Source organism: Rhinolophus sinicus, chromosome 14 (assembly GCF_057876585.1).
Source record: "Rhinolophus sinicus isolate RSI-liver-muscle chromosome 14, RSI-T2T, whole genome shotgun sequence".
NCBI classification, from domain to species: domain Eukaryota; kingdom Metazoa; phylum Chordata; class Mammalia; order Chiroptera; family Rhinolophidae; genus Rhinolophus; species Rhinolophus sinicus.
The window spans coordinates 1,989,796-2,012,158 of NC_142514.1; the positions used below are offsets into that span (position 1 = coordinate 1,989,796).

The 22,363-nt window shown below is 61.2% G+C and overlaps 1 protein-coding gene across 1 annotated transcript in view; it reads right to left on the bottom strand.

Annotated features, from left to right (window-relative positions):
- Positions 1 to 22,363, bottom strand: part of MEGF6 (multiple EGF like domains 6) — a 90,342-nt gene that overhangs the window by 60,567 nt on the left and 7,412 nt on the right. The window contains exon 3 of the mRNA XM_019757124.3: positions 18,696 to 18,805. Within this exon, the coding sequence (XP_019612683.3) occupies positions 18,696 to 18,805 (110 nt within the window). The remainder of the gene's footprint in view (positions 1 to 18,695; positions 18,806 to 22,363) is intronic.

Consider the following 22,363-nt stretch of genomic DNA (forward strand, 5'->3'; position numbering starts at 1 on the left):
CCCCCAACAGTCCTGTGGCCACACTGCCCTGGACTCTCCTGGCATGAGTCCCAGACGCTCCCAACTACCCACTCAGGGGTCCTCCTGAGGGCACTGGGTCTGTGGCTCCAGCACATGGATTCGGGGCCACTGTGTGGCGTCCTCTGGTCACGAGCTACAGAAACGGCCAGGAACACTGCACCTTCCCCCTCACACTGGAACCCGCATGGTCCAGCCAACTCTGTGCTCCAGGAGACAGGAGGGCCAGCAGCCGAGCAAACCCGGTGTCCACACCTCCCCCACAGCTCAGCTCTGCTGTGCCGAGTCCCCCGAGGCACAGTGCCCTCAGCACCTCAGTAACCCTCTACAAAGTGGGGTAGGAGCCTGCACAGAGAAGTGGGGGGCTACACAGGACAGTGCACGTTCACCAAGGCTCCCCAGTGGCGTAGCTCTCACAGGGCAGTTCCCACTCCCACAGCTCCACGCAGGGACAGGCTGGGGGAGCTCCCGATGCACCAGCCACTGGTGACGGTGACACGCTTTCCCAGCAGGGGCTAGAGAGAAAGGTTTGAATGGGACTGATGCCATCAGGGCTGAGTGCCATGTGGGTACCAGCTGCCTCATCTAGGACAATCCCCACCCCTCCCATGGGCCCTTGTCACCCAGAGATGCCCCTCCACCAGGAGAGAGCCGCTTGCTTACCGGCACTCAGCCCGCCAGCCCGGGGAGATGGTGGTCTGTCCTGGACCCAGCCCAGAGCCAGCCTGATCACCTGTCCCCACCCTGCCCTGCCCTTGTCCAGGAGGATGGCCCTCAAGTGGGGCAAATCCAGCCACAGAAGGCTGGGGGTGGACAGACCAGTGCAGGGCAGGCGCCAAGTCTCTAAAGCGATGGTGGTCCGGGGGGGTCACACGCCCCACAGGGAGAAGGCAGGAGGGAAGGGGCCATGTGGGGCCACCAGCAGGTCAGGGGCAGCGGAACAGGGAGCTGGACTTCTGATGCCCAGCCCACTCTACCTGTCTCCTTGGCAACGTGAGCAGCGGAAGAAGCTCCTGCAGCACTGACACCCGGAAGGAGGCCCTTGGGGGCACCAGCGCCCGGCCCTGCTGCCCTGCCTTCCAGATGGACACATGTGAGACGCTGGGCACCGGTCCCCAGTCCCCAGGAAGGGTACAAAGGCCCCGTGGAACACTGACCCCACCCTGGGCCCTCTTGCCTTGTCTGCACCACGCCCTTGAGGCCCAGCCAAATGGATAGAACCGTCTGCCCCACACACTTCCTAGGACAGCTGGGGCACAAATGGGAATGTGTGGGACGTGTGGCGGCACCCGCTTTGTGTGGCAGGGCAGTTGTCGGCAGACGCGGTGTGGGAACCAGGGCTCAGCACCGAGGGGCCTGCTGTCCTAGAACCTTCGGAATTGCCTGGTTACCGCGAGACCACAGGACCGTCCAGGTTTCTCTGCCCAGGACTAACCAGGCCACACACACCCCCACGCACTGCAGGTTCCTAAGGAGGGTCGAGGGTCCTGAGTCAGGGTGGTCACGTCCACGAGGCAGAGCATGGCTATGCACGGATGTGTGGGGCACCTGGGTTCCATCCTGCTGTGGACTGGCCTCCGTTCTGGCCACGAGGTGTCATCAGCATGACAAGGCCCCCTCTCTCCTGAGACCTCAGACCCCAGGGCTGGCACCGGAGGACCCCACCCTGACAGCCTAATCTGAGGTTCCTTGTGCCCTGACCTGACCAGTGGGGTGACGTCCCCTCACTGCTCCTGGCTCCCAGCGAAGCAGCTGCTGGCCCAGGAGACTGACCTGGCAGCAGCTCCCCCCAGGAGACCCGTTTGGCACGCTGTCAGCACCCTCGCCGACACCTCCTCCCCCTGCCATAATGGCCTGCTATCAGCTGCCTGGCTCCGTGATGCTGTGCAGGTCTGCCTCGACCCGGGCACAGAGGGCCAGCCCTGCTCTGGAATGCCTGGAGCCGACAGGACCCGAGAGCAGATTCCGGGGCGCAGATCCAGCCCCCTCACTCACAGACCCCTCATTAATTATCCTGCTGGGAGGGGGAGACAGGCACGGCCCCAGGAATCCTGAAAACGGACAATCAGCACATTTCCTGGAATTTGCTCCTTAACAGCTGCGGCTCTGGGTGGCCAGCACTGGGGCGGGTGGTGGGCACTGCAAACAGGGACTGGCCGGGAGGGGCCCTGCAGCTGCGGAGACACAGCCTGCTCCTGCCCCTGCCAGCTGCTCAGCGCAGGGTCACCCCAGGCAGGAACCCTGTGTTTACTGAGTCACTAGCTCCTACTGCCAGGGGTTGGGGGGAGCCCTGGGGTGGCATGGAGGCCTCGTCCTCTGAACCCGAGCCTCAGTCCTGCCTGGACAGCAGGCCCAAGTGGGCAGGGGGCACTTGAGATGCCCACTCACCAAACTTCCAGCCCAGTGGCACGGGGGCTGGTGGGGTGAGCTCACAGACCCCCCCACACAGGAGGGTCTGCCTCTGGGTGTCTCCTGCTGAAATTATGTCATTAAAAGACCCCCTTCTCTGAAGCCAGTGCTGGGAGAGGTCCTGGCCCCATGGTGTGCAGAGCCGGCCTGGACCTCAGTTATCCCAGAAGACAGAGCCGCCTTTGTGGGTGGTCGGGGGCAACCTGGTCATTAAACGATTCCTTGCGCTCATGAGAACACGAACGTCCCTCCCAGAGCCAGGCGCTCTGGAAGACGGGCTGTGTGCTGCGCTCCCCGGGCTGTCCCAGCGCACACTGTGTGCAGACACCCCCACCACCCTGCAGGAATGTGGCCCGGCCCAGTGCAGGACGATCTTGGAGCAGCCACACCTGTCCCAGCCACTGGTCATAGCCAGCGGGGACCGAGGCCAGAGGTCTGGAGTCGAAGCCGCCCACCCCTCCATTCAACGCACCAGACCCTGCCCACCCTGGCGCCGGCTCCTGCAGGGCATGGGGCTGTCTGGAGATTTGGGGAACTGTCCTCAAAGGAGGGATTCAGTGCAGCTGAAGTGGCTTGTGTGGAGGAGCCCACGGCCACTCTGCCCACTCGGGCGGGGAACAGAGCAGGGGAGCAAGGGGCCACCCCAGGGGAGAGGACAGCAGGGTCCTGGCTGGTCACGCCGAGGCCACATCTCTCAGAGCAGCAGCAGCTCCCAGGCCTGGTCAGGCGGGGGGCCAAGAGCAGCCCTCCTGCAGCCAGGGGTCAGGCTCCCACCCTCAGACACGGGGACAACACAGAGGGTGCTGGGAGGGCCTGCTTCCTCTCCATGTGTCAATTATCCCAGCTTAGAAACAGACTCGCCCTTGAGTCAAGGCCAGGGGCTCAGGCCAGGCCACCTCCTGGCCCCATGCCCTCAGGGAAAGCCATCTGCTCTGCTGCTCTGCTTCTGGGTATAGCTGTGAGGCCCCCAACGCTCCCACAGTTTCTTGAGCCCACTCCCAGGGACCCCCACCTGCTGACTTCAGAGGTTGGGCCCAGCTAGGTGCCAATGGGCCTGGGTGTGCAGGCTCCAGGTGGGACGACTCATGTCTCTCCCTGCTTGGGTGGGGTGTGGGTGGAGGGGCAGGCCACACCAGGTCCCCAGGGGTACCTGCCAGGCCAGGCCCAGGGCAGCCCTCCTGGTTCCAGGTCTTTCCAAGGGTTCAGAGAGGGAGGATAAGGGTTCTGGGGATTCCAGCTGAAACTTGTGTGATTTCCGTCCAGCCCCTGGGGCCAAGCTGGCTTACTCCGTCCTCTCTGCCCCTCTGTCTCCCATCTGGAAAGCCAATCTTCCCAAACCGTCCCCAGCCCACAGGCACACCTCCTCCAGGAAGCCCTGCGGACCACCGGCCCTCTGCTGGGCATCAGCACTGAGCCCTGATTGCTCACTGGACCTGGAAACTAGAGTCCCAGAACTGCCTCAGAGACCCGCCCAACCTGCCCAGTTCACAGGTGAGGAAACTGAGGCCCAGAGGTGAGCCAGGCATCAGTTCTCAGTCTGCCCTTGTCCCATGAGGTCAGGCAAGACCAAGTTACAGAAATGACTAGTGGTCATTGTATCCCACTGTATAGTGCAAACGAAAGTAATGTGAGGGGGTGTGTGTTCTTAACTACAAGCTTTCCTTGCCTGTTTTTTCCTCAAAGATTCAATGCCAGCTGGCCATGAAGAGCTCACGCTCCTACAGGTATTGGGGGGCACCTGTCCCCGCTCACCTGGGCAACACACACAGGTGTGATCTGCTGCAGAGGTAGGATGGAGCCATATTTTCGGCTGGTGAAAACCTTTCCTGGTTGGTCTAATGCTCTGACAGGATCCCCACAGCCCACCAAGGGACAGGGTGTGTCTGGGGTACACCTCCCACCTCCGCTGACTGATGGTGCTGACCTGCAGGGCAGGGAGACAGGCAGTCCTGGGGGTGCCCGGATCCCACGCTACCCCAAGGGAGAGGCTGTGTGGCAGCTACAAGCCAGGGAAGCTCAGGCATGTTGTGTGTGCGGTTACCCCCAGCACGAGGGACGATGCCCTGCCACCCACCAGTCCTTACGTCCTCACGCCCAGCAGGCCAGGCCTTTGGGAGAGCACGTCCCCACCTCCCCCCCCCCCATGGTTCTTCACCAGGGTGCTCTGTGGCTCACCTGCGTTGACACCTGTGATCTGCACAAAATCACTACTTTATCCCCACCCCCAACCGATGGGCAACTAGGATCCAGTGTGTTATCCTGGGTCCCAGGGCAGCTGGTCTAGGGTGGGCACATGTGGAGGACCTGGAAGCCCACCCTGGAAGCCCACCCTGGACCAGCTGCCCTGGGCTTGACTGCACTGCAGGCCTGGGCTGGGTGGGCGGGGGCTCTGCTGTGGGCTCCCCACCCCCACGCCCCACCCTCCAGCTGCCAGCACAGGCCCCCTTTGTGCTCTGTAGGAAGCCTTATGCTAGAAGGAGGAACAAAGCCACTAAGCCCGCTGGCAAGTCCCTGGAGGGAGGGGAGCCTGCTGGGGAGGGCTCTTCCCAGGGGCTCCCTCCCCCTCGCCTCTCCACCAGCAAGTTAGCAGTCCCTGTCTCCCTCCCCCCTCTTTTGTTCAAATGCAAGAATTTGGGGGAACCAGAAAAAATATGGCTTTTATTTTCAAAACTGGAATCAATTATAATTGGGGGTTAGTTAAATATTCCCAACTGCGCTGGAGCTCAGGTCTGGGGTCCAAACCCAGCGTGCAGGGGAAGGAAGGTGCTGGTGTAGGTCTGAGCCTGAGCACGGAGGGCAGGGCTGCCCTGCACACAGCATGACCCTCACACGCGGCCCTGCACTCCAGCCCTCACACCCGGCCCTGCACACCAGCCCTGCACATAGCCCTCACACCCAGCCCTGCACACCAGCCCTCACACCCGGCCCTGCACGCCAGCTCTCACACCAGCCCTGCACACCAGCCCTCACACCCAGCCCTGCACACCAGCCTTCACACCAGCCCTGCACACAGCCCCGGCCCTGCACACCAGCCCTGCACACCAGCCTTCACACCCGGCCCTGCACACTACCCCTGCACACCCAGCCCTGCACACAGCCCTCACACCCAGCCCTGTACACCATCCCTGCACACTAGCCCTCCACACCAGCCCTCACACCAGCCCTGCACACCAGCCCTCACACCCGACCCTGCACACCAGCCCTCACACCAGCCCTGCACACCAGCCCTCACACCCGGCCCTGCACACCCGGCCCTGCACACCCAGCCCTGCACACCAGCCCTGCACACCCGGCCCTGCACACCAACCCTCACACCTAGTGCTGCACACCAGGCTTGCACACCCAGCCCTGCACCCCACCCCTCATACCCAACTTGCATGGCCAACTCTGCACACTTAGCCCTGAACACCTGGCCTTTCTTCCAGGAGACAGTGCACCTTCAGCCATTTTCCAGCTTTATCTACTGCCCCCCGACTCGCCTCTCTCCCAAGAAGCCCACCCACCCCGAGGGCGACGGGCTGGTCACAGGCTCAGTCGCCTGGTGCAGGTACCCCTGCCCAGCCTTCCTGGGAGTTGGACAGGATGGGGACGTGGGAATCTGCCCCTCACTCCAAAGCAAATCTCACAGGGCCCCACCCTGAGCAAGGCCTGGCACCACCCTGGGATACGGCGTGGTCAGAAGGTTCCACGTGCTGCCTGGACACACCGTGACTCCAGCCCCAGCTCCGCTGCATGGTAAGCAGCTGCCCGGCCTCCCTGACCCTGCTTCCTCTTTCACCAGTGGATGAAGTAAAGATTCCATAAGGTGACACAGGCAGAGCATGACACGGGGACAGTCAGGTGCCCCCGGCTTCCAGGCCCTCCTCCCACCACAAAAGGCCATCCCCACGGTGACTGTGGGAGTGGGGATTCCCTGGAGACAAAGTCCCAAGGGGCTGGGGGCACAGAGCATGTGAGCACTGCTCTCCCCACCTGGAGCACCCCGAGTGTGGATCTCTGAGCCCACCCAGCAAGTGCTGCCCAGAAGTAGGTGAGACAGCCCCCCAGTAGACGCACAGATGCCCTCCCACCAGATGCCGAGCCTGCTGCCGGATGCCTAGCTCCCTCCCCACTGCACCCTTGCACACCCTCCTCCTTCTGGAACCCAGGAGGCCAAGTACTGGGGTTTCATGGGTGGGGGGCTGCTCACCACAGAGAGAGCGCAGGCCCATGAGCCTCAGGTGGGGAGTGGGGGGGGTCGCTGGTGGTCCACAGAAAGCAGGGCGGGGTAGGAGGGGACTGGCAGAGGCCGGCCCTGAAGGGGAAGGCAGGTGTCCCCACGGCTTCCTGGAGGAGGAGGACGTGATCAAGGACAGGCCACACTCCAGAGTCACCTCGTGGCTCCCTCCCCCGGCACAGGGACCACAGCAGCAGCATCTGTGTGGCTGAGCATCAAGCCACAGCCATGTCCCAGCAACCTCCCCAAAGGCAGCTCGCCACCAGGGGTCCTCCGACCCCCACCCACGGCCCTGGTGGTTCTGAGTAAAATCCAATGCAAGTAGCGCAAATGAGCCGGAAGGTCCTCAAAGCATTTCTCTACGCCCATCTGTGGCCATAATGACAGATCCCGAGAAGAAGAGATGCGTGGCAGCTGGGCCCTCCATCCTGGCCTGGACCCCAGCCTGCGTTGGGGTGGGGTCACCTCTGGCCGGCCCACAGAGGGGCTCGGGCTCTAAACCGCGAGGAGGCCTGGCTGAGGCTTGGAACCTGGATGGTGTGCGCACAGGGCATGGACCCCTGCGCCTGGGGGCCTTGCTCCATGGCCCTGGCCACGTCCCCCGCAGCTGAGCAGAGCTCAGGAAACAGCAGAACCTTCCGGCTAACAGAGGGCACTCGACAAGTGGTCAGAGCTGCCCAGCCTGGCGGGGCTGCACTCACCATACTGACAGCGGGGACCCTGGAAGCCTTGGGGACAGTGGCACGGCTGGGCTGAGCAGGGCACACAGCTGCCACCATTAAAACAGAGACCAGCACTGCATTTGGCTGTGGAGAGAGGAGGGGAGCGCGTGAGCAGGAGCGGGAGCCTGGCGTCATCCCCAGCCCACTGGCCAGGACACAAAGTCCCTGGGGGGGACCCCGTGAAGTCTGCCCATGAGAGGCCTCAGGCCTGGACAGGACCCAGACCCTCCTCCCAGGCAGGAAAGCCCCTCCCCCCACTGCAGCCTGGACCACACCTGAGGGCTGAGCCCCAGAACCTGTTGGGGAGGGTCTTGTAGGCAGGCTGTCAGGTCTCTGGTCCCACCTTTGCTCTGTCCTGGGTCACACACTGCCCTACCCCACCAAAGCCTAAAGTGACCCCCCTCCCACGGCCACATCTGGTCTAGCTTCAGTGGAACCTCTCTGAATGAATGGAGCAAAGTTCCAACTTACGGAGCCCTGCGGTTTCCCCCCACAGCGCCTCGCAAACGCACCTAAGCACTTGACACGGGGGGGACAGCTCCGCCCCAGCCCAGCCCAGAGCTCCCTGAGAGCAGCCACCGACTCCATCATCACCATCATGTTCCTCGGTGCCACTGACACTTAGGAGGTGCTGGATAAATTTTCTCGAATGAATGAATGAATGAATGAGAAAACAACTAAACAGGCAAAGCTGGAGGTGACAGTTATTTGTCGAGAAGCCTTGGGGAAAGGGCAGGAGCTCAGGATTTAAGGTGGACGAGGAACAAGGCAGCACATCCACAGAGATGGGGGAAAAAAGAAAAACAAAGACGCACAAAAATGCACAAAGCCATGTCCCAAACCACGAAGCGCTGCTCCTGCTGGTCCCGGGGCTGGTGGGAGGCTGGGGAGATGAGGACACCACAGAGGGCAGCCTGGGATAGAGGGAAGCCTGGCTCGCATGGAGTGGGGCTGGGCAGGCTCACGCAAGGCAGGACGGGCACCCAGTGCAGTGAGGGGCACCCCCGCAGACACCTGGGGGGGTCCACCCAGGGAGCCAGGCAGCATGGCAGGGACCTGCTTCCCTCGTGTCGGGAGGACATGGCAGCGGTCAGGGATGCCCCCAGCAGCAAACCCACCCACAAGTGGACAGCACAGACAATGGCAGCCCAGCATCTCACTACAAGGACGAACACCCCAAAGAGCCACCCAGCAGTGGAGGAAAAAGACACACAGCCAGAGACGGGAAGAAGTCACGCCTGAGGCAAGGGGTGCAGGAGCTTCAGACCAGCACTTAAGAAATCCTGTGTTTTCAATCCCCCCACCCCCCACGAGGGAAAGGAAGGGCAGGGTGAGCATGGACAGGGAGAGTCAGATGGGGCAAAGGGCCACGTGGGACACTCGGAGACACAAAATGTAAAAACTCAATGCATGGGTGTTAAGTGAAGGATGGATGAGTGCTTTGCAAAACAATTTAGAGATTTCTAAGTAATAAGTTGGCTTTGTATTTAACATTCGTTAATTTTTAAATGAACTGTATGAGTACCGTGTGCCCGGGGGCCTCCCTCATGGCTGTCAGCTTGGCCAGGACAACACCCTCAGGACCCCCAGGGGCCCTGGAAGAAACTGCCTGAACCCACAAGTGTGAGAAATGCAAGAGTAGGTGCCGGTGGTGACCCGGGGCCAACGGTGCTTATAGGGTCTGCTGCTGCCCTGCGGCCATGTCCCCTGAAGGCTGAGTGGTGGGGAAGGCCTGAGGCAGGGTGAGTCATGCATGTTTGGAGAAGGCCCCAGGAACCACTGTCCCAAACCCCGACTGCCCCCACTGGCCCCAACGCCCTAGCAGAGCGAGGCAGCTTGGGTGTCGTAGACGTGTGTTCAAGTTCCTGTCCTGACATCTATGATTGGCTAGAAATTTGGGCTAAGCTCCGTTATGGGCCATTTGCACGTGTCGAATGCAATATTCTCAACGACCTACACATTGTCAGTGTTACCTCCATACTGTCACCTGACTCTGAAGACGCACAGCCTCCCCCGCCCAGCAGCCCACTTCCAGGGCCCAGCAAGTCTCCTCGGCCTCCAGCTGAATGAAAGACGGAGTATCTCCCTCCTGAATCTACAGACTATGAGAGGCAGGCGTGGGGACGCTGAGCATTGGCCAATCGTCCCAGCTTCCCTGGACCAGGGCTTTGCTTTGGGGTGAAGCTGGGCGGGTCTGTCTGTCATATTCCTAGAGCCAAAGGCTGGGCGGGTCCTGAGGGGCGTCCAGTCCTGACGCTGCTCCTGGCTGGGCCTGGGTGCAGGATGGCAGATTTAGGGAGCACAGTTCTAGGGCACATCAAAGGATCTTCTGTGGCATCGTGACACCAGCCACGTTCTCGTACATGGAAGGCAAGGAACTTCGCACTTGGGGGAACCTCAGGCCAACCGACTAGGAGCGGCTGGAGCAGCCTGTGCCAGGCTGGGCAGCTGCAGAAATAGGACCCCACTGCTCTCCAAGAGCTCGGTTCCTGCAAGAGCGGACCACCATGTCCCTGGAACCGTCCCGAGGCCAAGCCCTGGCCTCCTACCCTTCCCTCTCCCTAGCGGCCACCTGGTGGAAAGTTGGAGCAGCCCGGGGTGGGACAGGTGTGATCCACGCTGATGAGCCAGCCACCCACCCGCAGGCTGTGAACACAGGGGCGGGTCACCATGCGTGCTCAGGGAAGAAACGTTGGGTTTTCTCGAAGCCAGCCCCACGAGTTTGCATCCCACACCTCCTCTCAGGGGCCCAGACACCTGAGCCCAGTCCATTCTGCAACACGGAGCCTCTGGTTTCTTGACACGCCTTTTCCGTCCATGCTCCTCCTAGGCGGCCGGTGAGGGGCTCCTCAACGTGGGGTAGGCCCAGGTGCAGCCCCCAGAGGAGGGACACGCCTGTCTGCACTAGCTAGGGGCTGAAGTCACACACATTCATCAGGCCTACAGGTGACTCAGACCCCTTTCCTAAGAACTTTGAATCCTCAGAATTTTCTGGATGCAGCCTGGGCTGCTCAGACGCCACCTCGGGTCAGCTCAGCACCAACACATGCAGTGGCTGTGACAACTGTATACAATCGTGCACGAGAGCTCCCAGCATGGGCCTGGCTCACGGGCCTCTGACGGACAGAGCCCCTGGCTGGGACGACCACCAGGACCACCTCAGGCGGGCCCTGCTGCTGCCCAGACACGCAAGGTTCCTCTGCTGAATGCCGAGTCACAGCGGCCTGGTGGATGGCGCGGGTGGCACTGTGTTATTTTCCTTGTCACCCAGGCTGACGCCAGGACTCAGGGTGACCTGGTGGGGATGATTTACAGATGTCATCAGAGAACAGTAGGGACCAGCTTTTTTGCAAGTCCTGAGTCAGCTGCTGGCTCCAATGCTCAAGACTCATAACCAAGTGTCCACACAGATGGGTGACCTCCATGGAATGGGATGGGGGTCCATTTCAGAAGGTAGCCGGGAGAAGGATCCAGAGGGGGGGACCCAGGGGTACAGCTGCCTGGCCTCAGATGGCCACAGGGCCTCCCGTACTGCAGAAACACCAAAATGGATCTCTCTCCAGAAGACAACCCATCATTATGGCAACAGCTGGCCCCAGCTCCCAGATGTGGTGAGGCTGGCATGGCAGACTCCTGTGGCCAAGCCACCAGGCCAGCCAGAGGGGCTCATGGGGCTGGTATGCTGCACAGCCTGGCATTCAGGAAACTGCCAGGGCCTGTGAGGCACATCGTAGGCACACATAGCAGGACGGAACCCCAAGGGGACACGTCTGCCCCTGGCAGGTGTTTCTCTAGCAACTGGCCCCCAGAGGCTGGCAGCAGGCAGTCAGGGCTGCAACCTGTGAAGGGCACCTGTTTCCACCACTGTTGGAGGTTTTCAGGGGTTCAAATGATGCTGGGCGTGTGAAAGCTCAGACAAAGCAGGTGACAGTGGGGATGACCCTGCACCTGCTCCCCGCTGGCCCAAATGGCTCCGCATGCCATCACGGAGTCGTGGCTCAGGGGTGGTTCTTATCTTACCACCGAGCTGTGGGGCACATCCCCCTCCCCATGCCCACGCCACTGATGAGAGCTGCCTGTGCATGGGTGGGCGTGGGAACCACAGTGCCCACCTCCCACCAGGGCCGGTAGCTAAGGAAGGGAGGCCACTTCCCTGTCCCTGCCACCCAAACCTGGCCTCCCACCAGCGCTGGCCAGGGGCTAGGGGCCTGGATGTGGTCTCCCTGCTGAGAGACGTCAGTCTGGCTGCTCCATGCTGGCCATTGAGGATCTTGGTTCCCAAGGCAGGGCAAACTGTCCAGGCCAGCTCCCTGCCCAGGCTGAGACCGCACCCACCACATAGTGGGTCCCCAGAGACAGGCAGGTGGACAGACTCCCTCTGCTCAGAGTCAGGCCCAGCTCCCAAAGCCCCTGCATGATGGCCAGTCGGGGGCACAAGCTGGCCACACCGAGTTTGGGAGACAGTGTCCTGTCAGTAGAAGAGGTGGGAATGCCGACTGGCCACGGACCTGACGCAAAGCCCACTGCCCCCCCAGGCTCCAGCGTCAGCCTCGACTGAAGCCCTGGAGAGATCTGTGCAGGCGGTGTGGCCCTGCCGGCTCCTCCTCCTCCCCCACGCCCGGCACAGCCACCTCCCCAAAGGTGGTCTGCAGGGCAGGGGACATGGAACCTTCCAGAAGGGCTGCTCCTGGACTGAGCTCTGCCTGGCACTTGGAGTGCTCTGGGCTCCGGGTGATAGCGGCATCTCTGTGTCTCACTGCCCCATAGCCCCGGGAGAGGCTGGGATCCTGTCCCTGAAAATCAGCAGAGCCCGCCCAGGGATCTGAACCCAACTGACCATCAGTAACTCCTGGTGGAATCAATGAATGAACCTCCCCCGCCCTCTGCTGATGTCTGGAGTGGGTCCCAGGACTGTGTCTGAGACATGAAGACACAGATTCTGTGCAGGTCTCGGCCCCGCACCCGTGGGGATCAGGCTCCAGGTGCCCTGCAGCGCAGGACTGTGCAGGGGGCCCGGGGGGAGGATCGGGGAGGAGCACTGCCCAGGGGTGAATGTGAGCACATGTGTGGGTGTGTGCCAGCTCCACTAATTCCCACACTGGGCGCGGGGCTGACACGCATCCAGAACGGAAAAGAAAAAGTGAACAGCAGAAGCAGGAAAGCTGAGGGTGGCCTTTCTGCAGGTCCTTCCCAGCAGACCCCAACCAGCCAGGCCCAGAGCAGGGAAGGGAAGGGAGGCCAGCCTGGCCACCTGCCTGGAGGACCCCAGCTGGACACAGGGGTGCCAAGCCCAGGACTCACCCAGGGCCCTGACTGTAGGTACAAGACCCAGGGCTGCATCCAGTGGCTATAGCACAGCCCCCCTTGGAGTCCTATGGCCTTGCATTGTCCGTTCCTTCTGCCGTGGGTGTCTCTTCCCCAGGCACATGCAAGGCCCTTCACTCACGCCATGCAGGACACCCACGCCCTGGACAGAGAGGCCTCCCCAGGGCCCCCTCTGAACCAGCACCCATCTCTCGGCCCCTTCCCCAGCCTCATTTTTCTCTGTAGCATTTCCCACCAACTGGCATGTAACTCATTCCTCCCTCCCTTCCTCCCTCCCTCCCTTCCTTCCCGCTTCCCTCCTTCCCCTGCCCTAGGACTAGAATTCCATGAGAACAGGTCTGGTCCCAGTCTCTGCTCACTGCCAGCTTCCCACGCCCGACTACGGTGCCAGGCACCCTGTCACCCCTCCGTGAACATTTGTCCAGTGATCCCTGTGTCAGTATTTCTCAGCTCATGCTTTACGGACACTGTTTTATTGTTCTGATTTTGTTACTTTTTCTTCCTTTCTTTTTTAAGAAAGAATTAGGGGCCGGCCCGGTGGCTCAGGTGGTTGGAGCGCCGTGCTCCTAACGACAAGGTCGTGGGTTCGATTCCCACATGGGCCAATGAGCTACGCCCTCTACAGCTAAGAATATGAACAACAGTTCTCTCTGGAGCTGGGCTGCGGTGAGCAGTCGGAGGTCAGTGTGAATGGCCGGCAGCCAGCGTGAGAGGCTGTGTGCTGCCATGGGCTACTGTGTGCTGCTGTGAGCAGCCGGTGGCCGGCGTGAGTGGCCGGCAGCAGGCGAGAGCTACCGGGAGAGGCCAACCAACGACCAGCGACTGACTGCCTCAGCCGGAGAGAGCACAAGGCTCATAATACCACATGGGCCAGGGAGCTGTGTCCTACACAACTAGACTGAGAAACAACGACTTGAACCGGAGTGGGGAAGAAGGGGGGAAAAAGAATTAGTTTAGAAAACACTACACAGTCTGTCTCAGGCATCCACAGTGCCCATTAGCGTATTAAAGGCTCTGAGAAGTCCTGCAAAAATGGAACCTGGTTAACTGTACTTTATGCACAGCTTCCGGGAGCATGGAATCCCTTTCCCAGAACTCTTCAAATCACTCCTGCACCTCCTCGGGCCCTGTGTGTCCATCTGTGTCCTGCGGGGATGGACTGAGCCCAGCCCACCCAGACAGTGAGAGCAGACGGCCTTCCAGCACCTTATCCCTGGCTGTGTCCGTCTCAGAGCCTGCACACAGAGGGTCTGGGGGTACAACGGCCAGTCACCTCATCCTTCGATGAGGGGGAGCCAGGACCCAGGGCAATTACGGCTGAAACACCCTGAGGGTCCAGGAAAAATCTGTCACCCAACTGGAATTCAGAAAGCTGCTGAGCGGGAAGGACTTGAACCCCCAAAACAGAAGCGGTCGGAGCCCAGCTGCCCCCAGGGGGCCGGTGCAGCGGGCCACAAGGACCCGGGGAAGCGCCTGGTCATCAGGTACCATGGCCCCACCCAGCCAGCGTTTTCTTTTCGGTCACCTCCTGGTCACAACGCTGCCAAGGGCCTCGGACGAGTCCCAACACCATTAGAAGCTTCCTGCCATTCTCTCGCACTGTAGTTACGCCTTCTTGTTCCCACACAAACACCACGGGCCCTGACATTGTCCCACATGCGCCTTCGTCTCCAGGTCACACTGGAGGAAATTTCACCACGGCAGGGGCAGCGGGTGTCAGCAGCTCATGGGCTGTGCCCTGCCTGCCTGGCCCCAGCCTGACCACCTCTCGGCGTCCCTTGACCACAGAGAGCCTAGACTGGGAATGAGGGAAGGTGCTGGGAGGGCTGGAGGAAGGGGCAGAGGTAGGAATGGGGTGGGGATGGAAGCAAAGCCAGAGAACCTGACTTGGGGCCCCTCTGCAGGAAGGCAGCCCCGCTCCCATGTTGGGGGGGCCTCATCTCCAACACCATCCTCTCTGCTCACGCTCGGGAGCTCTGAGGACCCTGACCCAGCCTGCATCCCTGACGCCTGTAGGCACACTGGCCGGGAAGGGACCAAAGGCAGCTACCCCAGACTCAGCTGACCCACCAACGCAGGGCCTCCCACTGGCTGGGGGCCCAGCACTGGCTCACAGGTGGCAGGGTGGGAATTTGAGCCCGGAGAGAGAAGGGCAGGCTGACCGCAAGGGTAGGGCTCCCAGCAAGAAGCCCTCTCCCAGCAGAGGGAAGCTTGAGGAAGGCTGGTGCTCTGCCCACCTTCCCCGGCCACCCTGGCCAGCTGGTGCTCTGCCCACCTTCCCCGGCCACCCTGGCCAGCTGGTGCTCTGCCCACCTTCCCCGGCCACCCTCGCCAGCACCAATAGTCCCCACATATCCTCCTTCCTTCCCTGCCATCCCCACACTTCCTCCCGCTCTGGGCTCCCGCCAGCGTCCTGAATACTCTAAGCCCCACCTGGCTGGCCTCACCTGTCCACAGACCCCCAGTTGGCCCTGAGCGCCCTGTCACAGCCTCAGTGTCTGCTAGCAGCCAGCCTCCCCGTGAGACCCTAGCTCCCCATGGGCAGCCCTGCCCCTCTGGGTCCCTCTGAACTCCCAGCACTCGGCAGTAGCTGAGCAAAACTTGAACCAATGAAGGAATGAGAGAGTGTGTGAACAAATACATAGCGGAACTGTGTTACTTCAAACAGGATGATAAAAGAATCAACAACCAGTCCATTTCGGTCTAAAAGAATTTGTAAAGGTGTCCTGCGTGCCTTCAGATGCCACTTAGGCACATGTCCGTGTGGCTGGTCCTAGAGGCTGTGGAGCAGAGCACAGCGCTGAAACCAGAACAAGAAAAAGAAAAAGAGGAGGCACTTTCCCATGAACGCACTTCCTTTTTAAGACACCGCCAGCACCCGGCTTCAGTTCTTACAAAGCCAGCGTTCGGAACGGAGTAGTTAAAATGGTGCCCTTGTTATCAGTGTGTTTTTTCCCTGCATCCTGTCACGTCGCTCAATGAGTCTGATGCTTCCCCCGTAGAAGATGTGTGAGTGGGCAAGCCCATGCTGGTTTTCGGAGTCAGTAATTCTTGTTATCACATTAACTAGATTTGTGCTGATAGCGGAAGGATTGCCCTGACTCAGTTCTCACTCGGGGTGACCTTCCATCCCATGTACTTCCCAACAAGCCCCAAACTCCCTCCACTACAAGTGGGAGACGGCTCTTCTTGTCAGGTAACTGCTTCTCCATGGCATGTGCTTCTGCAAAGGCCCTTGACTAAATCTGACATTTACTGCACAATCTCCATGGCGTAATTTGCTTTCCCTAGTCTCGAAAGCAGCGTTTGGGGTCACCATCAAAATTGCAAGCCATTGCTTTAGAACTGAGAATGCTAATGAAATCATCCCAAACCAGCACACGTGCCTGTGTGTGTAGGATTTATTCACACGCAGACAAACACTAACCTATTGGTCTCTGAGCTGCTCTGGAGTAAGCGAAGGAAGACACAGTGACGGGCATAATTTTTCCCCACCTCCCGGCTCAGGGAGCCTCTACATGATTGAAATGTCCTCTGATAGACAAAGTGAAAGAGCCCAGTAAAATGATCACTGGATCTTAACTCTTCCTAGTATCTCAGCCACTTTCTGATATTCAGTGCAGAGCGTAAGTGAAACGACGCCATTACCTTCTGTAAGTGCTTTCCAGGTGCTGCTGCCACACATTGAGCCCGTGTGAGCACCCCCACCCTGCGCGGGACCCCGGCTCCTGCCCTGGCCCACGTGAACCCCCACTCCCTCCCTCACATGCTTGCAACCCAGACACAGGGCACACGTGAGCGTCCTGGGAGGTCAGGCCACGGGGCTTTTCCCGGATCACTGAAACAAACAGATAACAGCCAAATGTATAAACAAGTGAATCCTGCCCTAAAAATGAATTTTTAAAAACAAACAACCAAAAAAGCCAAAGCTTCAAGTTCCAGATGGGGACCCTGCCCGTGGAGATCGTCTCCTGTGGGGACCCTGCCCGTGTCTCCTGGCTGATGGGACAACCTGGAGCCTTAAGGCCAGGCCCAGTGGCTAAGAACCCCCTACTTCCCCACCACCCCAGCCCTGTCCCTCCATGTCTGCTGCCCGGGGGCGGAGGGCCTGGCCAACCCCTGAGGCTCTGCCTGGCTCTGGTCCTGGGCGGGTTCGGGACCCAGCCTCTCCTGCGTCCTCACTCCTGCCAGCGGCCAGGCCAAGCAGAGCCCTAGTCCTGCCCAGGCAGCTAGAGCGGCAACAGAGGCCGGGGAAGAGAAACTGTCGCCGCCCCCGGCCCTGTGGACTAGGGCAGCATCGGCCTTGAGCTCCCGAAAACCCAGCCCCTGAAAACCAGCACTTGGCCTTGTCTCCGCAGCGGGCAGAGGCCCACCTGGCCTCCCTGGGTCTGGCCAGCCGTTGGCCCTGCCACTCCTCCTGCCCAACCCTGGGATGGTCACGTCAAGACCCAGGTGAAACCAAGAGCCACAAGACCCCACTCAGAGGCACAAAGTGGAGATAATCGTGGGACCGCTGCTGGGCAAGCCTGGACCTACTCCTGGTTCCCCTCCCCCAGCCCAGGAAGCCCAGCCCAGAGGGCCCCCTGGCCACACATTCACGCATCCATGTCCCTTCCTGGGTGTGCGAGACCATGCCTCTCCCCACCACCACTAAACCCCGGGGACGCAGACCTAGCCCCCACTGTGTCACAGATGGTTGGAGTCACCTTTGGCAGGCCTGAGGAGCCCCCACCACAGCAGAGCGGAAACCAGGGACCTGGCTTTGATGTCTGCCCTGCACCCCACTCAACAGACCCCTTTGTTTTCCCAGACGCCAGCCATGGAGGACAGCACACATCAGCGCTGCGATCAGAGCCCTGGAGAGAGGGCCGCAGTCAGGGCAGGACGCCCCCACCCACGGCCGCTGGCCAGCGTCCACCCCGGCCCCCACCGCCCCCCCTGCCACCGAGGGTCCTGAGCCCTTCCTTCTCCCCCATCCTCCAACTCCCTTCCTGGAGCGAATTATTCATTTCCTCTCCTGGAAAAACATCACACATCCTTTCCTTTCCCCTTTTCCCCTGGAGTTCACGTAAGGTCGCCTTGGGCCCTCACACTTCCTGTGTGAGGAGGGACCCAGGGTCCATGAGGAAGGACAAGCTGTGACATGAACCCTGAAGTCTGGTCCCTGTTCCAGCCGCAGAACAGCCCCCCCACCGCGGAGAACCCCAGCCACCACTCACATCATCAGATGTCATGTCACTGTTTCAGGGGACACCAGAGCCGACCTTGTCAGTCAGCCTCACCTGCAGACTCCATGCTGTGAGCCCCCCCTCTTACAAGCAGAGGCCTCAGAGACACCCGCTGGGACCAGACAACCCGATTCCAGTCCATTGCACCTCTCGGGACCGTGGTCCGCTTGCCCACCAGCGCCTACCGGGTGCCGTGCCACCCAGCGCCCTCACCTGTGCTGAGACCCAGGGGCTCCCCTCCCTGCTGCGTTCACCAGGACCCCCTCGGACATAGGCAGCGACTCCGTCCAGCAGCTGACAAGACGGGCCCAACGCCCAGCTGGGCCTTTCTAGAACAAAGTGGGCAGAAGGACCCTGAGAGTGGGGGTGTGAGCATGGCAGGCATGGCAGGCGGGTGAGAGGTCATGTCCCATGACACTGACCCCCGAACCAGGCTCAGAGACACCTGAGCCCACTGACACCAACGCATGGCCCCCAGACCGCCCCCACCATCCGGCTCAGAGCCCCCACCCGCCCCAGCTCTCTGTTTCCTGGACTCCTTCCAGCATCGGCACAGTGGGAATCCACCGTTCCTTTTTTCTTGTATTATTTTGTTTTAATAGCCTTAGGTAAGCAGAATGACTGAGTGGCCCTGGCTGTCACTCACGCTGCTGTGACAAGTTCCACCAAGTGCAGAAAATGGGGGTGGGGCCTGCATCCCGAGGCAGCTGGGAGGGACCCCCCATAAAGGTGGCCTCCCCTGAGGCAGGATTTAGGGTCTGCAGGCGGGGCACTCACCGGAGAGGCAGCCCTGATGGCCCGGCTGCTGGCTCCACCCCGGGCAGCATCTCAGCACAGTCTGGGCCTCCATGGCGTACACCTGCCTGTAGCCTGTGTAGTAGACAGTTCTAGAAAATAAGGGAGAAGGGACGCATTTACTGCCCAGAGACCAGCGCTCATGGCGTGTCACCTGCGGCTTGGCTCTGGCCACATCCCCCCAGCCCACCGCTTCTCTGACTGCCCCCATTTCATAGCTGAGCAGGTGGAGGCTGGGGGTGGTGGAAGGCCCAAATCCCGAGGCCAGCGTGGGGGCGCATGCCACCCTTGAGCCAGCACCCTTCGGTGTTCTGCCCCCGGAGTGCCACAGCCACTTGCTCTTCCCCACAGCAGTCTCCGCTACACGCTGGCATCAGCATGGATGTCATGCCTGCACCTGGCCCTTATCGCAGGGACAGTCTTGGAGGGTCTGGGGTGGTCAGACACAAAGTGCCCAGCCGAGAAGCAAGAATGGCTTCTGGAATGGACCCAGTGGGCTTCAGGGGCGCAGTGCTGGGCGGGCTGTGCCATGGGTGGTGCCTGTTTAGACCCCAAGCTCTCAGCCCACCAGTGCACCAAGGAGGCAGGCCACGGGACTGTCCTGGAGAGTCCCTGAGGAGGGTCCCTTCCCCCCCCACCCCCGGAGTGCAGGGCTGAGGTGGGGAGATAGGGTGAGCAGGAGGAAGCCGCTGTGGGCAGCAGCAGAGGACCCGATATGCTCAGCGCAGACGCCAAGGTCAGAGGGGAGCAGGCCACAGGGCTTCCCCAGGGAGGGCGGTCTGGAGGCCAGGGCAGCCTGGGTGCATGGCTGGTTCCTGCTCAGACGGGAGGAATGCAGCCCTCACAAAGGCTGAGCAGAGAGAGGCAGAGCCCCACCCAGCAGCTGGGAGGGGGCTCCAGACTGGGCCCCCTGGAAGTAGGCAGCCTCGGGCCCAGCACAGGGAGTGGACCGAGGAAGGTGGTGCCAGAGCCAAAGAGGGACCAGCCCACTAGGAGGATGGAGGGCCTCCCGTCTCTCCCCTCCCCAAATCCAGAGGCTGCCTCTCAAGGCCCCTGGGAGCCCAGGCACTCGGGGTCACCCTCTGCAAGGGGGTCTGCGCTGCCCCAGCCCCTGTCCCGTCCTTCTGGCATCGCCAATCCCACGGTGGGCAGGGCAGTGCTGGTGGATCAGCCAGCACCTGCCCTACCCCCAGGAGTCACCCTGTGGCCATGAACTTGGAGCAGAAGCCAGGGTGGGAGGCACAGGGCGTCCCATCATACACAGCCCAGCAGCTCCCCGTGTGGCTACACCCCACACCCCAGGGCTCCACATCTGGCCCCTCTGCAGCGGGGCCTCAGATCTCAGAAGGGTCTACGCCCTTCCAGAAAGCTCCATTTCTGCTTCTTCAGAGAGAGGGTTACAACAGCGCAAGGATCTGGCCCAACCAGCTCTCCTGGGAGCCACCCTCACTCTCCTTCCTCTTCTGTCCCCCTCCCAAACCACCTCCACCCCTTACCTGGTGACACTCAGCAAGACAGATGGCTAACTGCCCCCGTCCACACATCCCCATGTCTCTTATGGCTTGTGCTGGCTGAGCAGTGTCCCCCCAAATCCATGCCCACCCATAACCTGTGATCGGGGCCTTATTTGGAAATAAGATCTTTGCACATGCCCTCGGGGCCCATGGCTGTGAGGTGCTTGTGTTTATGAAGACAGGACTGGCCATGCAGATGTGGAGTGGGGTGCGGGAGGGAGAAGGACAAGAGAGTGCAGTGACCAGCGGAAGGGCCGGGCAGGCCGGGGCCACCCTGCAGCCCTCAGGATAGTGACACTCCACCCCAGCCCCACCACTGTCTGTAGCAACCGTGACCCAGGCCCAGCCAACAGCCACTGGGTCGAGGGCCCTTGAGCCCCTGGGAGTGGCCTGAGGGCCTGGACTGTTGTCTGTGTCCAGGAAACGAAACAGCCTCCAGGCGTGCTGGGGCTTGGCCCTGGGGAGCCGTGGGAGCCGTGGGGACCCGCACCCCACAAACAAACAGGGCCGCTTCCGGGAAGCGTAGTATGTGCCGTGCACGGCACACAGTGAGTGGTCAGGGAACTCTGCAAACACTGCCTTGGCAGGACATGAAACCACTTGCCTAGAGAGAAACCGCCACAGCGGGGACATTCTCTGGCATTGCGGAGTGTTTGGGCCCTTCCACCGTAAATATTTATCCCTCTCCTGGGGCTACGTGCAGGTCCTCGCGGTCACCGGTCACCGGGAAGCTGGGGCAACTAGCCCATCTGCCCCTCCCTTATGCGCCCAAGAGTTAGAGACCCTTGGAGAGAGCCGGTCAGCCTGCAGCCCCTGGGGGAGCCCGTGGTGAGAGCCAACCCCTCGCTCCTCTGCAGCTCACACGGGACAGCTCACAGGGGATCCAGCCTCCACCGGGCATCTGGTTCACAGCAGGCACAGTTGACAGGGATGTGGCTGCCAGGTTGGTGCCCACTCCTCCACCTCCTGCAGCCACCTGGGAGCCCAGGCCACAGCGCAGCAGGTCTGGCGGGGTGGGCCTGGTGGGAGAGGAACACGTGTGGCTCTGTGTTCCGAGAATCCTTTTCCTTCCTTCCTTCGAGTGGACTGCACCCCCCAGAAAGGGTGTGGGCCCTTTACATGGCCTGGGGAGCTCCCCCAGCCTGGGGTGGTCTGTGCAGGCTGGCAGGTTTTTCGGGGAAACACTGATGCTCTAGGAGAAGTGACACAAAGATGGACTGGATAATTGGTCTGGGCAGAAGGGGGGAAGGGAGGGGGCTCAGGCCAGCTTCCCTGGAAGGATGAACGGGGCACGTCAGCGGCAGAGGCCCTCCTCAGGACTGGCCACAGCCCCAGCGGCCGCTGGAGGGGCATCTTGATGAGGCATTTGGGGAAACTGCCCACGCTGGCACAGAGGACACAGTCCTGGGCGTCGTGGGAGGGGAACAACACGGTAACAGCACTGGGAGCACTCCAGAAGGCAAGTGAGGCCGGGCCCCAAAACCACTTGGCTCTGGTTTAAGGAAACCCTACAGGACACCTGATCGTCCACGGGCACAGAGGCGGCAAGACGGGTCTCATTCACCTTGAGTGGAGAGCTGCAGCGGGGACAGCCCTGCCTGGAGGTCCTGCCTGCTTTCCATAGCCTGGCCGACCGGACAGCTACCCGTCCACAGAGCTGCCCTCCCCCACCCACAGGCCAGGGACTCAAACTGCTCCTGGGAACCCTGAGGCAGGACGGCTGCAGGTTGGGGAGACTGTCCCAGTCCCCTTGAGATGGGAGGTACAAGAGGAACCTGCTTTGCACATGGGCCCTCCTGAGACTTCCTAGATAATCCTGACACAGAAGAAAACACCCCCACTGACACAAACCATGGCCGGGATGCTGTGACCCCGCCGGCACATGCCTGGGCAGCGCGGCCCTCCCAGACAGTGGGACTTTCCCGGACAGCGCCCCGGATGCCAGGCAGGAAGCCAGGACACACAGCCATTTGGAAATGCTGCTCCCACGTGCCCAGGCCAGCCTGGAGGCCAGTGACAGAGAAATCGTGACGGCCACCCACAGGGGCTTCCCCGGCTTGGCCACCCATTGTCCTTTCCGGTCCCGGGGCCACAGGGCTTCTGGCTACTTCCAAAGTCACGCTCTTTTACCACCAG